The 14,732-nt window shown below is 41.5% G+C and overlaps 1 protein-coding gene across 1 annotated transcript in view; it reads right to left on the bottom strand.

Annotated features, from left to right (window-relative positions):
• Positions 1–14,333, bottom strand: part of GNS (glucosamine (N-acetyl)-6-sulfatase) — a 52,391-nt gene extending 38,058 nt beyond the window's left edge. Inside the window, exons 1-7 of the mRNA XM_041755394.1 lie at positions 14,001–14,333; positions 8,913–8,972; positions 7,133–7,339; positions 4,941–5,006; positions 4,181–4,279; positions 2,491–2,658; positions 705–787 (exon numbers count right to left, since the gene is read on the bottom strand). Coding sequence (XP_041611328.1) covers positions 705–787; positions 2,491–2,658; positions 4,181–4,279; positions 4,941–5,006; positions 7,133–7,339; positions 8,913–8,972; positions 14,001–14,189 — 872 coding nt within the window. The 5' untranslated portion in view covers positions 14,190–14,333. The remainder of the gene's footprint in view (positions 1–704; positions 788–2,490; positions 2,659–4,180; positions 4,280–4,940; positions 5,007–7,132; positions 7,340–8,912; positions 8,973–14,000) is intronic.
• Positions 14,334–14,732: the final 399 nt, after the last annotated feature.

The raw sequence follows: 14,732 nt of genomic DNA, 5'->3' as shown, positions 1-14,732 counted from the left end.
AGGCTATAATATTTACTGTCTGGCCCTTTATAGAAGTTTCCTCACTCCTGGTATAATCTAAATACATCTTAAGAGAGTGTAATGGATTTTTAAGAACTGACTTAAGGAAATTCCTTAATATTCCAAAAAGCAAGTGCAAATATTCTGTTCTATTCTAAGCCTTTGGGTCTTTTTTTTTTTAATTTAATTATTATTTTTTTAAGATTTTATTTATTTATTCATAGAGAGAGAGAGTGAGGCAGATACACAGGCAGAGGGAGAAGCAGGCACCACAAAGAGAGCCTGACATGGGACTCGATCCCGGGTCTCCAGGATCACGCCCTGGGCTGCAGGCGGCACCAAACCGCTGGGCCACCACGGCTGCCCTAAGCCTTTGGGTCTTATACAAATATTGAGTCTGATTTTTCACAAAGTGATCTTTTCTTCAGACACAGGGAAAAATTTTTTGTACCAAATGGCTCCAGTTCGCAATTATGTTTTAACAAGTTATACAAATGAATTGTTGTATTAGTCCTGAAGTCCAAAGACCATCTCCTATACCTCTGGGGGAGCAGACTCCCAATCAAAGAGTCTCTCCCACCAACCTGCTACCTTCTGATTTTGTTTCAAAGGTATTGAAAGGTACCATATTGTGCAGTCCCCCTGTTCATGGGCTGACTTGGAAGGTCCTTAACATCCATCCAGATTGAGAAAGTAGCTCTTACCTTTTCCTAAATGCACTATCTAAAAACTGTATTGAAGAATTGGTCATTGGGGTCTTGGCTTGCCTAATTAACCAGTGCTTGTTCTAAAATTTAGAAGAAAAAAAAAATGTTAGCACCAAGTCACTACAATCAAATAAACTACTACCAGAATACATAATGAAAAGCAGCATTTTATACTTCTACCAAAAAGGAATTCACCAGAGCATCTGAACAACTTCAGACCTCCCCTCCCCTGCTTCATATATTCCTAAAAACACTTTCTATAGATTATCATTCATTCTTAGGTTCTTCCCAGTAGCTCTCTAATGAAACAAGGCCTGGGCTCCTTGTTAGCAGCATTAATCAGCATTAAAAGATTTAGTGAAAGATATTAGAGGACTATTGGCTAAAAGGAGACTAAGTTTATTAACATTGAGTCTATGCTTTGGATCTACTACCCGAACCACAAAAGGGTAAATACTAATTTTACCTTCCATTAAGTATTGCCCTAATAAGCGACCATTCTTATCACCCTCTATTTTCCTGCCCAAGATACTGATCGTCCTAGAACTTTGGGAAAAAACTCATCATTACAATTTCCTAAAACCTCAAGCTCAAATCTAGAGGGTTCTTCTCATTTAAATCACTTGCAGTTCTAAAAAAACCAAAAACAAATAAATAAATAAAAAAACCAAAAACATTCCCATACATCATTAATTTTCTCCTCCCTATTCATAAAGTCCTAAGCCACCATCTCCCAAACTATCAGTCTCAAAGGGTTCTTACTTAGTATTGTTTGAGAAATGTTATACAGTATATCCTCCTGTTGGAAATTCATCTTGGAACAGGAATAACTCTAAGAAATTCTGTAACAGAGTGACTGATTTAAAATTTCTACTTATTTGCTCATAGGAAATCCTATTAATTTCTTTTGGAACACAGAGAAAGGCCCTCTAATTCAAAACTCAGTTCTCTCAGCCTTTAAAATCCTACTTAAGCACTTGCTTACAGTGTGCCAGGCAACATGCTGCATATTTCTATGCTCCTTAGTCCACATTGTAGCTGTACGAAGAAGTAAGACCTCCCATCTTATTTATTTAGATCTCTCACTTTAGATAAAAAAGCAGAAGTTAAGCATCTTGCCCAAGGTCAGGTCACTCGGCTCAGAAGTGGCAGTGCTGAGTCTAATCCCAGACTCATTCTGTCTACCATCTCACAAGCAATGAAGATTTCTGGGCAACACACATGAGGCAATAGAGAACTTCTGCTTTTGAATCAGTGAACAGCCCACCCTGTGTGCCAAGGGAAGTATAAGTAACTGGTGTAGGAGGCAAATATTTAGGCTGTGGCCCTCAATTATATTCCCCGCTCTGGCTCATTTCTCCATTCAACTTCCCTTTCCAGTCATATTGCACTAGGTCACTGCCTCTTTCCTATGCCTAAGGCACGGCAAGGGCCACCCACAGGAGGCTGCTGCAGGCCTCGCTCAGCCCCAAGGCCTAGGTGTCAGCCACCGCCACGCAGGAGGAGAGCCAGCACAGAGATTAGCAGGAGAGCCTGTAGTCAGGAAAGATGGCGCTGCTTTAATATTTCCTCTGGACTCTCTTAGTTGCTAACTGGATGTGTGGCAGGAAGCTTATCTATACTTCTGAAGCAAGGTTATACTATCTTTATACTTAAGACAGGTAAAATTACCTTTAGAAGGTCTGGAAGGAAAATCAAGTACGTGGCTCAAAGGTTCCCTGACAAGATAATATACAGTTACTTATATCAAGTATGGCTTCATTCAAGGATTAGGGGAAGCTACCGTTCCATGGATGTTGAAGTTCTTATTTCTTGGTGCAAAGACGTTCTGAAAGGTCTTCTGGTACTGAGGTGCGGCTGTCCAAGGAGAATGAGGTGCTGGTGTGGAGATCATCATGAAGAATGGCTCAGAGTTGGACTTGTAGTCCAGGAAGCCCAAAGAGATATTAGCCTGAGATACACAAAGATCTGTTATCTTCTACTCTACCCAACAGTGGAGAACTTGAGAGATGCACATTCTCAGGTATACAGGAGGCGGCACAGGGTCATATCCGCTTTTAAACAATCTTAAAAATTTTAACCACTTTTAACAATCTTAATATTAACACAACCTACATCACAGTTATTTACAAGTGTATTGTAGGAACATATATTTGGGTTTTAGGCAAAACTTATTTAAAAAAAGGGGAAAAGCATAAAATCTTAGGAAAACAAATAAGATTGTAATGATCTTATACACTATCTAACAATTGTTAATGCTTCTCATAAAGGAAAAAATAGTAATTTGACCTTTTAAGGATTAGGTTGCATTAATACAACTGCCTCTGATGCCTGAAAGTATATAAAATATATAGAAAGAGAGTCAATGTAATTCACCCAGTGGGACCAGTGGATTAAGTTATCTTAATCTTATAAAAATACATGCAGTGTAGACATCCCAAGTTACACCAGCTAAAACAGCTAAACTAAATCCAAATCCATCACACCAGGATTTTAATTTATATCGACTTACATTCATCATTTGCTTATCTGGAGATATGTTATCAAAATGAAAGCATCCCACACACATGCTACATGTTTAATTGTTCTAGTTGATTTACAGCTTCACTTATTCCCATCACTACACTCAAAGGATACTGACTGAACCAATCTCCTTTCACCATCCCACCCACCTGCTTACTCTAGCAATGTCAGTAGCTGTGCATTCCCCCAAATGCTGGGCACACTTTTGCCTCAGTGCCCCCACAACCTGTAGCTCTCTCTGTGGACCCTTTCCCTTGATCTACACAGCTCACTCGCACCTCTTTAAACATTATCTAAGTAACTCCCATGCCCTGTCTTATTTCTCTATCTGATCACCCAGAGGGACTTTACTTCATTCACTGAACACCTGCTATGCTGGGTGCTAAAAAATTTGGTGAATGAATACTCTGTGAAGGGCTGTCATTAGGAACACCTTACACAGGAAAGGGAAGTCCTAAATTCACCCAGTTTCAGTAATTTTTATGTATAAAAATAAAAATATTTATATATATTTATAAATAAAATTTATATTATTATGTATTTATATATATAAATAAAAATTCAGATATAAATCTTAAGCCTTAGGAACTCCCAGTCCCTAGCTCCCCACCCTCACAGTGAAGCCGCATCTCATAGCTTGTGAGTGAAACTGGGGTCAAGAGTAAGAACCTCTAAAGTAAGACCTCTTCAAAATAATCTCTACAGTCTCAGAGATTAGCCTTTGGAAAAGGATTTGTTGGTGGAATTTCAAGAACATTAGCTCTGAGCCTAGCTTATATACAAAGAAAAACACCCTCAGGAGTCTTTAATCAGTTGGAAATATTCTTTGGCAGTTAAATGAAGTTATTATTCATTCACGTTAGTGAACATGACCAAGTCCAACAGGTTTCTAGGCAGAGGTTTCAACAACTGTGAGCCACACCTGCGAGGACAGAGCTTTGATAACTCACCAGAACATCTGTCAGGTAGTCCACACTGTAGTTTTCACCATGCTTCCGTGCCTTCCCATTGATAGAGAGCGTATAATTATAGTATTTAGAATTCTTTTCCTATTAGACAGGAAAGTAAGATTTGTTAAGAGATCAGCATACCAAATGAAAAGTCAGAAATCATGCTGGGCTAAACCATACTGTTTAAATAGTGACAAGACAATCTGGGACACCTAGGTGGAGTGGCTGGTTAAGCATCTGACTCTTGATTTTGGCTCAGGTTGTGATCTCAGGATTGTGATGAGACTGAGTCCTGCATCAGGTTCCACGCTCAACGTGGAGTCGGCCTGAGACTCTCCCTCTGCCCACACCACCCCTCTCTCTAACCCTGGGTCAAATAAATCTTTAAAGAAAAAAGGAGGCATTTTTAAAAAAAAGATAATTACTCAAGTTAGTACTGCATTGGATTTTTTTTTTTTTTTTTGCATTGGATTTTTTGACTAGAGTTTTATTAACTACTAACATAGTTTCAATCATATGTCCTAGTTTGAAGAGCCATGAGTGGTTAAGAAAACAGCAAAATACGTAACTAAACCTTATGTGATGCAGGAAAAGCATCCCCCAGAGGAGTGACTCACAGATCAATAGACTTTAAGGAGATAAAATAGCTAATCATAAACGCAAAGCAACTCATGTCAAAATTAGAGCTAAATTAGAGAGTAAACATATTTTACATCTGCAGGGCTGTGTATAATTGTCGCTGATTTCAATAATCACTCACCAAGGCATACCAATAACTCCAGCCTAGAGGAACATGTTCTAGTCCACCTGCATCTGGGGCTCCATACTGAAAAGCAAGACAAGTAGGACGTCAGAATTACTCAGACTTGACCAAATCAGAAAAAAAGAGGAAACTTTTAGAATCCTTTTTGATCAGGGCCTGAAACAAGGTGCTCTATTTTCCCAAACACATAAAACCCAGTCAACAAGTAAAGAACACTATAATCCTAGGAACTTCTGAAGCAGGAGTTTGCAAACTATGGCCAGCAAACCAAATCTAGCCTGCCAACTGTTACGTATGGTTAGCAAGCTAAGGATTTTTTTTCCCAACCATTAAAAAAAACAACAGCAATCAATAGAGGAATATTTTGTGACAGAGGAAATTGGCATTTCAGTGATGAGGGATTTTTGGAACAGGTGCACTCATTTTGGTTTGTGTAATGCCTATGACTGCTTTCATGCTACAATGGCAGAGTCCAATACAGGAATCCCCCCTTATCTGCAGTTTCATTTCCCGTGGTTTTAGTTAACCACGGGTCAACCGTAGCCCAGAAGCAGAGGAACTCCTGTCAGAAGGTCTGTAGTAGCCTAACGCTACATTGCAATGTCTGTCATTCACCTCACTTCATCTCATCAGGTAGGTATTATATCATCTCACACCATCACATAAAGTACAGTGCAATATTTTGAAAGAGACATCATTCACAATTTTTATTGCATTATATGGTTTTAACTGTTCTATTTTGTTATTACTAGTTGTTAATCCCTTATTGTGCCAAATTTACCAGTTAAACTTTATCACAGGTATAAATACACAGGTAAAAACATAGTATATATAGAGTTCAGTACTACCTTTGGTTTCAGGCATCTACTGAGGGTTTGGGAAAGTATCCCCCATGGATAAGGTAGGCAAGGGGGAAACTACTGTCATCACAAAAGAGATGTATGGCCTGTAAAACCCAAAATATTTACCTCTAGTCCCTTCCAGAAAAAGTCTGCATGGCTTGGGCCAGAAGGTTCATTTCCTGAGCTACTGATGGCACAAACTGAATACTCCAACTGACCTTGTACCTAACGATAGCCAAAATAATCAGATTATGAGCTCTCAGCCTATAACTTCAGTTGTCCTGATGATGAATTCTACTTTTAGAGCTCAATTTATTTGATGAGATGAATAAGTGACCCCAGAACTATTGCATTTTATCTCAATCAGGTTTAGTATTGCCCATTTAAGGAAGAATTTAACCCATGAGAAATCTCTGTATTTTAATGAATTTCTCTTAATTCTGTATACACATTAAATGGTCTTTCAGATGCGTAGTATAAATTCTGTTTATGACCCACAGACTTGTCTCAATAACCTAGTATTTATACTTATTTCTCATGATCCTTTTCAAACTGACTTATCTTCCTTCAACCTCACAAGGCTGCAAATTCTCCCAATTATTGTGGGGAGAGAAAGTATGAACAGAAAATTCAGATCAGATATTAGTATCTCTAGCAAGTGTGGATAAAGTATATAAGAAAATGTGTATCTTTATCCTGTATTCCCAATTTTACTCTAAGATATAACCTAGATACTCTCAAACTATTTCCCTTAAGTTTGACTAAAAGCTAGGGCTAGTGTGGTGAAATCTAACCTTGGTGGGCTGTAATGGGTGTCCCTCCACCCAGATGCACAACAGGCCAGCACATCAACCACTAAGCCATATGCTTTAATGGCCCAAACAGCCCATGCTCTGGGTGCTTTCCCTTTACCACTGATCTCTTTACATTTTTTTAGGTTAGAAAATGAAGTCTTAAGCTGTTATGGTGCAGGAAAGGTGGCAGGAGGAAAAACTTCTTCATTCTCATCCTAATAAAGGGGAAATGGAGAAAAAGATACCACGACAGCCACATGACATGCAAAATTCTTGAAGAAAAAGGGAAAGATGCATCAGACAGCAGCAGTCACAGGACAATTTTTAAATAAATGCTGTGAGGCCATTTAGAGGAAGAAAAACTACAGTACTTAAATCATATAAATATATTCATGTAAGTAAATTGTTCGAAGAGCAAATTAGGAGAAAACATACACCAAAAACATTTTAACATGACTCAAATGGATAATAATTAAAAAATGACATGAATTATATTAATTCACATTTATCAAGCTTTTTTTTCCTAAAGGAATAATTAAATCATTCAACATACCTCATTTAAGTACTTCCCTGCAAAAAAGGTCTGATAACCACACATCGATCTGAGAATTGCTGGGAAAGTATTTGGTTCTTGGATCTTCTGCCAAGACTTACTACTGCAGTTTCCCTCTAAAGTGTTGTTAACAACGTGATGATTATGTGGGTACTTCCCTGTCAAGATACTGGCTCTGCTCGGACAGCAAAGAGCACTTGGCACATACTACAAAGGGAACAGAAGCAAAAAAACCTAGTTACACAAGAAAGATGGATTTCTCATCATTTCTAAAAAGAGCAAACAAAGCTGCTTAATACTCTAACTTTGAATTTCTAGTTTCCCACGGAATAGAGTTTTTTGCGTTTTTGTTTTTTGTTTTTTTTTTTGGTAACATATGACACACTTTAGAGCTGCTTTAAGTCACATAGTGGAGACAGTAAACCAGATAAACCAAGAGAACAGATTTCTTTTTCAGTTGGTTTCTTTCTGCAGAATAAGAGTTACTCCAATCTCATCTGCTAAAGAAATATTTTTGTGGTAGAAATTAGTTTTTTTTTTTTTTAAAGTATGTTCCATGCCCAGTTTGGAGCCCAAAGTGGGGCTTGAGCTCAAAACCCTGAGATCAAGACCTGAGCTGAGATCAGGAGATGGATGCTTAACCAACTGAGCCACCTAGGTGCCCCTAGGAGCTAGGTCTTAACCAAAGATAAAGAATACTACTTGAATCTAATGTAGCTGAGAGATACAGGTTCATTTTCAGGAAAACCTGTAGCTTTATACATTTCCTAAATCACTTAATACACTGGATACAGATTATTTTTTTTCTACTCTAACTGCACTTCAAATAGCTGAGCCCCTTCTACCTGATATTTGTATAGGTCTTAGTACATGTTGCCAAGCCACCTTATGGAGAATGATACTAGTTTATACTCACACCAGCAGGGAAGGAATGCTCATGCAAGCATGCTCTTGCCAAAACTACATAGTATCCCTCTTAAATACTTGGCATTTCTTTGGCCTTTCAAATTGGATTTGGCATTTTTAAATACTGTTGAGGATGAACATTCTCCACATGCACACTGACCAACTGTTTATGTGAATGATTTGTTCATGCATTTTGTATATTTTTTCCTCCTGGGGCATCAGCTTCTTATAACTGAAAATCTGAGTTAAGGAAGGATTCAGTCATGTTACAAATACTTGCCATTTTTTACTTTTGCTTTTTAAAGTTTGTTAGATATTGGCAACCCTTTTAAACCTTTTGCTTTTTTGTCTGCTGGCCTATTTTTTGGTCATTGTCACAATGTTTACTGTATCTTCATATTGCATTTTATTATTTGGAAAGGCAATTTCCTCCTTTAAGAAATTATCTTGATTGTTCTAACCTACTTCTAATTCCAGATAAATCTGGAATCACTTTACCCGGCCTAAAAAAAAATCCTGTTCGGATTCTGATTAACCTTGTGTCTTTCCATAGAAATGAATGTTACTTAATTCTTACAATCCATTTTCAAACCTCAAACAGTGAGGTTGTTTTTTGTTTTTTTTTAATTATCTAGTTCTGAGCTATAAATCAAACTGGCTTAGAAAATACCTACAATTAAGGTTCAATTAGTAAAAATTAATATTTCAATTAAAAGAATTTAAGTCACTTTAAATAAAGTCCTTCCTTTAGATCAGGCATCTAACTAGGAAATTAAAAAACCATACAGATTACACTAGACTACCCCAAAAAGAGTGCTACTTCTTGGAATATGAACAGAAAGTCTCACAAAAGTAAGTCAGCTTCAAAACTTACAGCACTGGAGAAAGTCATCCCCATTTCTCCAATGAGAGCCTTGGTTTTCTTTAGTGGTGTCTGTGAAATAAATAATTATGTGTTAATCCATTTCCTCCAATAAACAAAAACACGCAGACCAAAACTCATGTTTTTTGCATCTTACTCGTAATGATCAGCTCCATTTGACACTAAGAAATGTCAAAAGAGTCCTGTGTGATTCTGGAGATGAACCAAACAGGTTTGGTTACAATTAGTTATGTCCCATGCAAAAGATCAAAAGGGTCATAATGCCCGCAGGAAGGGAAAGTTCAGAGCTGACAGCACTATTCTAGCAGTGCTGATTTTAAAGTAACTAAATTTTGGTGCTCTCTTTTGTCACTAGCCCCCTTACAAGATAGATATGGCAAATCTCCATAAATTCATCTTTAGAAGCAGGAAGTGGGATAAGAGATGAAAGGAGCCTTCCACCCTTTAAAACAGAAATAACACTCAGGTTCTGAAAGCCAGATAAGGTCAGGAGGCCCAGAAAACAACTCGATTATCACACATCCAGTGGTGGAATCCAAATGTACAGTTTTCAACTATATGCCCAAAACCTGTGCACTAGACCAATCACCACCTCAGGTAAGGACTTGAACCAGATGGCAAACAGTACAGATGAGAACTGACCTCAAATCCTAGAATGAGATAAAAGTATGAAGAATGTCGTTTAAATACAAATAAAGTGAACACTAATAATCTTTACTCAGATTCCAGACAGTAACAAAGGACCACTGAAGAGACTCTAATTTTATTTGTATTATATTAATCAGTTCATGATGATTTTTGAAGTACCTTTGAAATCTAAGACCAAAAAAAAAAAAAAAATTTAAGACCATATTCAGTGCAGTTTTAAGTATATCTTATTGTGCAATAATTCCTTAAAGAAAATCTAAGTATCTAACTATGTTAACAAGGGTCTTATTTATAATACTGTATAAATGACTTCCCCTCACTGTTTTATATAGATAGTAAAAAACCTAAGGAACCCCTAAGCTCAAAAGGATGAGAATCCTAACTTATTTAAGAAGACATTTCATAATTTCACGAATAGATCCATAATAGGTTCCCAGGAGATGCTATAGGTAGATATATAAGGTCTTCGCTAATCTTCACAAGTAATGTCACCAACTATGATACTCCGCAAAACATCATTGGGTGCTACCGTTAGGTAAAGAATATTAGGCTGAGTGAAACACTGGTTTGACCAAAAAATCTGAGGTATGATGACACACAGGGAGGGGAAACGAGAATACAAAGTGTAAGTGGGGAAAGTGAGTTAATGTTAGTTGATTATATGGGACTTAATCCTCAAAATGGCAAATAGGCAAAACTACTGAAGTTTCTGATTTACAGAAGACTATACTGTGTGATCATAACCCATTTGTTAACCACTTAATGTATGCCAGGCACTGATCTAGGCAAAGGTGGCAAAAAACAGGTGGTCTTTGATCTCATGACCTTTGTACTCGGGAATTTAAACAAGTAACAGGTAAACAATCATTTCAGGCAGTGAAGTGCTATCAACAGAATAAATCAGGATGAGCTATGCATCACCATGCTTACAGCTGGTGGGAGGAGAGGGAGAAACTACTCTAGATAGGTGGTCAGGAGAGGCCTCTCTCAGGAGGTAACTGTGATACTCAGAGTCACATGATGAAGAGGTCAGCCATGCAAAGATCCAGGAGACGATGTGTCCAGGCTGAGTGAGTAACAGCAAGGACAAGGGCGGCCAGAGAAGGAAAGAGGCGCACGTAAGGAAAGGAAAAAAGGCAAATGTAGGAGCAGCACAGCAAGTAAAGGAGACTGTGGGGTGAGTTAAGGTCAAAGCGTTAGGCAAGAGCCAGCAGATGATGCAGGGCTGCATGGGAACACAGATTTTAGTGTAAGTAAGAAATCTACATCAATGACAGTCATTTTCATACTGCTAACACCGGGACAGCGATAACCATAATCTATGCTTAAACAAATCTTATACAAGAAAACACAGTGTACTGAAAATGTGTGTGTCCATGCTAACCTGAACGTTAACATTGATCTTTTAAGATGTAAGCAAAGACAGCTGCAAGGCTGGTCAGGTCAGGGCTGTGCAACGCTGCTTAAGCAGCAGCCAGTCTTAACACCCAAATATGGGTAACTTTACTCATCCAAAGCACATCCCTTCCATAAAAATCCTAAGGAGTCATTTACTTTTTTGGCTCCCATGTATATAGCTGCTCTGAAATAAAGTTTTAACAATTCTAATAATCTATGGCTAATTTTTCTTTTAACGGTGAAAGATCACTATGCTTTAGGCAAAGACATCATCTATTCTTGCCCTACATTTCATCATGGCTCCGTCTCTCATTTCCTTAAAAGTTTTGACCAAATGTCACTTTTTCTAAAGTGAATGATTTTAAAAAGAGCAGCCTGTGCTTCTGTGAACAGTGTGTCCATCCCACCATGAAAACATCCAAGTAAAATCAAGAAATAGGAACTGTTCCCTAAGCCAAGAAACTAAAGTCCCTCAGATGATGCCTGCAACAAAGATGATGCATCAAAGACAATTTCAAAGGTGACTGAAAGATTCTATGAGAAGCAGCAATCACACAAACACTTATAATTCTTCGACCTGAGCTAGTGTGGTGGATTGGACCACCGTTTCTTTTGCCAACTATGGCAGCAATCAGTAAGCAATCTGACCCCCTTTTTTGGGTCAGAAACCTCACTCTCTCTACAAAAAATGAAGGTAAAATACAGAGTATTACATATAAATTAAGGACTTCCATGACCCCACTGGTGTCCCCGAGTATCAATTTTGGTTTTTCTCTTTAGTGTAAACACCTATAAAAAAGAATCTGCTACTGGTTTAAAGAACCAAATACAATGAACATGTTAAGGGGAAGATACCTCAGATCTACACAGACCACATCGATCTCTAAGAACTAAGAAACTCAGTTCTGAACACCTGGTATTTCAGTGATAAATTTTTGTTTTCAACAGAAATGTAAAAGTTTGACCTTTTAATTGTTTTAGTCACTATTGCTAATTTTTGATATGAGATGGCTTGCTTTTTCTAAACACTTTTTTTAAAGATTTTATTTATGAGAGTGAGAGAGCAAGTGAAAGCGAGCACATGCAAGCAGGTGGGAGAGGGAGAAGCAGGCTCCCCGCTGAGCAGGGGCTCAATCCCAGGACCCTGAGATCATGACCTGAGCCGAAGGCAGATGCTTAACTGACTAAGCCACCCAGGGGCCCCTAGACAAAACACTTTTCAATGACCACATACACACACACACACACACACACAAAAACCTTTTTTTTTTTTTTAAAGAATTTTGTGAGGAAAGTTAAGTGTAGTGATGAGAACGGGAAAAACGAAGTAAATTCCAGGAGGGCAATTAAGTCAAGACTCTTCAATGTCAATGTGGTGGAGTAGAAGGTAAAAGGCAATGAGGCCTGTGTGGCAGGAAGAAGCGTGGAGTCAAAATGCAAGCATCTTAAACATTAACTAGAAAAGATTCTTAAGGCAGTGCAGGTGGCTCAGTGGTTCAGCACCTGCTTTCAGCCCAGGGCGTGATCCTGGGGACCTGGGATCGAGTCCCACATTGGGCTCCCTGCATGGAGCCTGCTTCTCCCTCTGCCTGTGTTTCTGCCTCTCTCTGTCTCTGTCTCTCATTAATAAATAAAATCTTTGAAAAACAAAAAAAAAATTTTAAAAAAAAGAGAAAAGATTCTCACAATTGTGAACACAGTCCTGAGTCAGAACTACATTTTAATTCATAATCCAGAATTACATATCTGGTTTACGTGAACCTTTACCATACGTCCCACATCTATCACACCAACATTTTCTTTTTCTTTCTTTTTTTTTTTTTTACACCAACATTTTCTACTCTATTCCACAGGAAAGTAAAAAAATGCTGGTAGCTGCTCACTGAGCTGATTTCACAGCTCACGGATGGGTTGAAATCAGTCTGAAGGACATTAAGGAAGAGTGTTCACATACAGTAGCAGGAACTTCTGGGAAGGGTTTTCATAGACTCAGCGTTTAGCTGAAAGCAAAGAGAGAACTGAAACGAAGAAACAAGGTGTGTGTGTGTGTGTGTGTGTGTGTGTGTGTGTGTACATACCCTTGTATATTGAAAGAAGAGAAATGCCAGACCCAGCATCAGAGCACCTGCTGGATTCCTATCTGCTTCGACTACTTAAGCGCCTCGGGGAAGCCACGTTCCGGGGCCTCCATCAGCAGGAGCCTGGGTGAGCGCTCCTGAAGGTCATAAATTCCAGAACTCTAAGATACAGAAGCAACGCTCACTCTGGGCAAGAGCGAAGCCGCCTGACAAAACACATTTAAAACGGGACTGGTTGGAGATAAGGTGAAGTTCAAGAAGCTCTTGTTTTTAATCCCCACATCACTCATCACTTTCTTAAAGAAGCCTGAGACACAGTAAAATAAATAAATAAATAAATAAATAAATAAATAAATAAATAAATAAATAAATAAATAAAATGGAACACGGGCCGCAGGAGCCAACGCATCGGCATCAGCATCATCAGCATCAGCAGCAGCAAGCATCATCCAGGGGCTCGATCGGGCTGACTGAACTCTCCTGCTGCGTGTCCGGCCAACGCACACCCTGAGCCGCCCGACGACCACCTACCGGACCAGGCCGTTCCAGCACTTATTTTCTAAGATACCCAGCGCAGCCCTGTGCACGCGGAGCCGGCCTAGGTCCTTCCTTCAAAGACACGGCGGGGCTGGTGCAAGAGAGAAGCCGGGCGTGCGCGCCGGCGGCCCAGCCCACCCCTAGCTGGCGTCCACGCCTCGGGGCGCAGCCCGAGGTCCGACCTGGAAGCTCGGCGCGGTGCGTGCACCGGGGTCCGCCCAGGAGAGGGCGGAGGAGGGGGAGACGGAGTCCCGCGGCCCCCGGAGCTCGCCTACGGGGCCGGCGGCGGCAGAGGCGCAGCTCGCCAGGACCTCGGAGCCGCGGAGCCGAGGCAGGGAAGGGGAAAGCGGCCCAGACACCTGCGGGGGGCGGGGGGCGGCCCGGGAGTCGGAGGGGCGGGGCGGGGCAGAAGCGTTACCATGCCGCCGAGCACCTCGTCCTGGTCGTCGGTGAGCAGCAGCACCACGTTGGGCCTCCGGGAGCCCGCCGCCGCCCGCGAGGCCCCCAGGCAGCCGCCCAGCAGGAGCAGCAGCGCGGGGCCGCAGGGGCGCAGGTGACCCGGCTGGTTCCGCCGCGGCCCGCCTGGGGCCGGGGGCAGGAGCCGCATGGCGGACGGCGCTCCGGGCCCGAGCTGACGGCGGCGCCGGCGTCTGAAGGGCAAGCGGCGGAGGGACGGCGGCCGGAGGAAGAGGCTCGCCCGCGGAGGCCGGGGCCGGGGTCAGGCGCTTTCTCCCCTAAGCACGGTCACGTGAACCGGGGCAGGGGGCGGGGCACGCCGCGCGGTCACGTGACAGCAGGCGGGGCGGGGCTGCGGGCGGAAAGGGAGGGAGGCCGGGACGGCCGGCCGGAAGCCGGAAGTGGGCGCCGGGCGGGGGCAGCGGGGGTGCTGTGCGCTGGCGGCCGGCCCCGCGTCCGGGTGGCTGGGTCCTCGGGCGGCCTGAATCTGGGCGCCTGGTGCGAGGAGACAGTGGGGAGAAGGGTCGGTTCACGGCAAGCGGGGGCGCCGGCCGACCTTGTACCCGCCGGATCGCGACGTCGGCTGCGGGCGAAGTCTCGTCTCCGCCGGATTTTATCCCCGAGGCAGCGGACGCCTGCAGGGCCTGGTGGGGACCCTGGGGACCCGGGATCGACTGCCGCGTTGGCTCCTGCG

This window comes from Vulpes lagopus, chromosome 5 (assembly GCF_018345385.1).
Source record: "Vulpes lagopus strain Blue_001 chromosome 5, ASM1834538v1, whole genome shotgun sequence".
NCBI classification, from domain to species: Eukaryota; Metazoa; Chordata; class Mammalia; order Carnivora; family Canidae; genus Vulpes; species Vulpes lagopus.
Note: the sequence above shows the minus strand (reverse complement) of the source record. Positions and strands in the feature narration are given on the sequence as shown.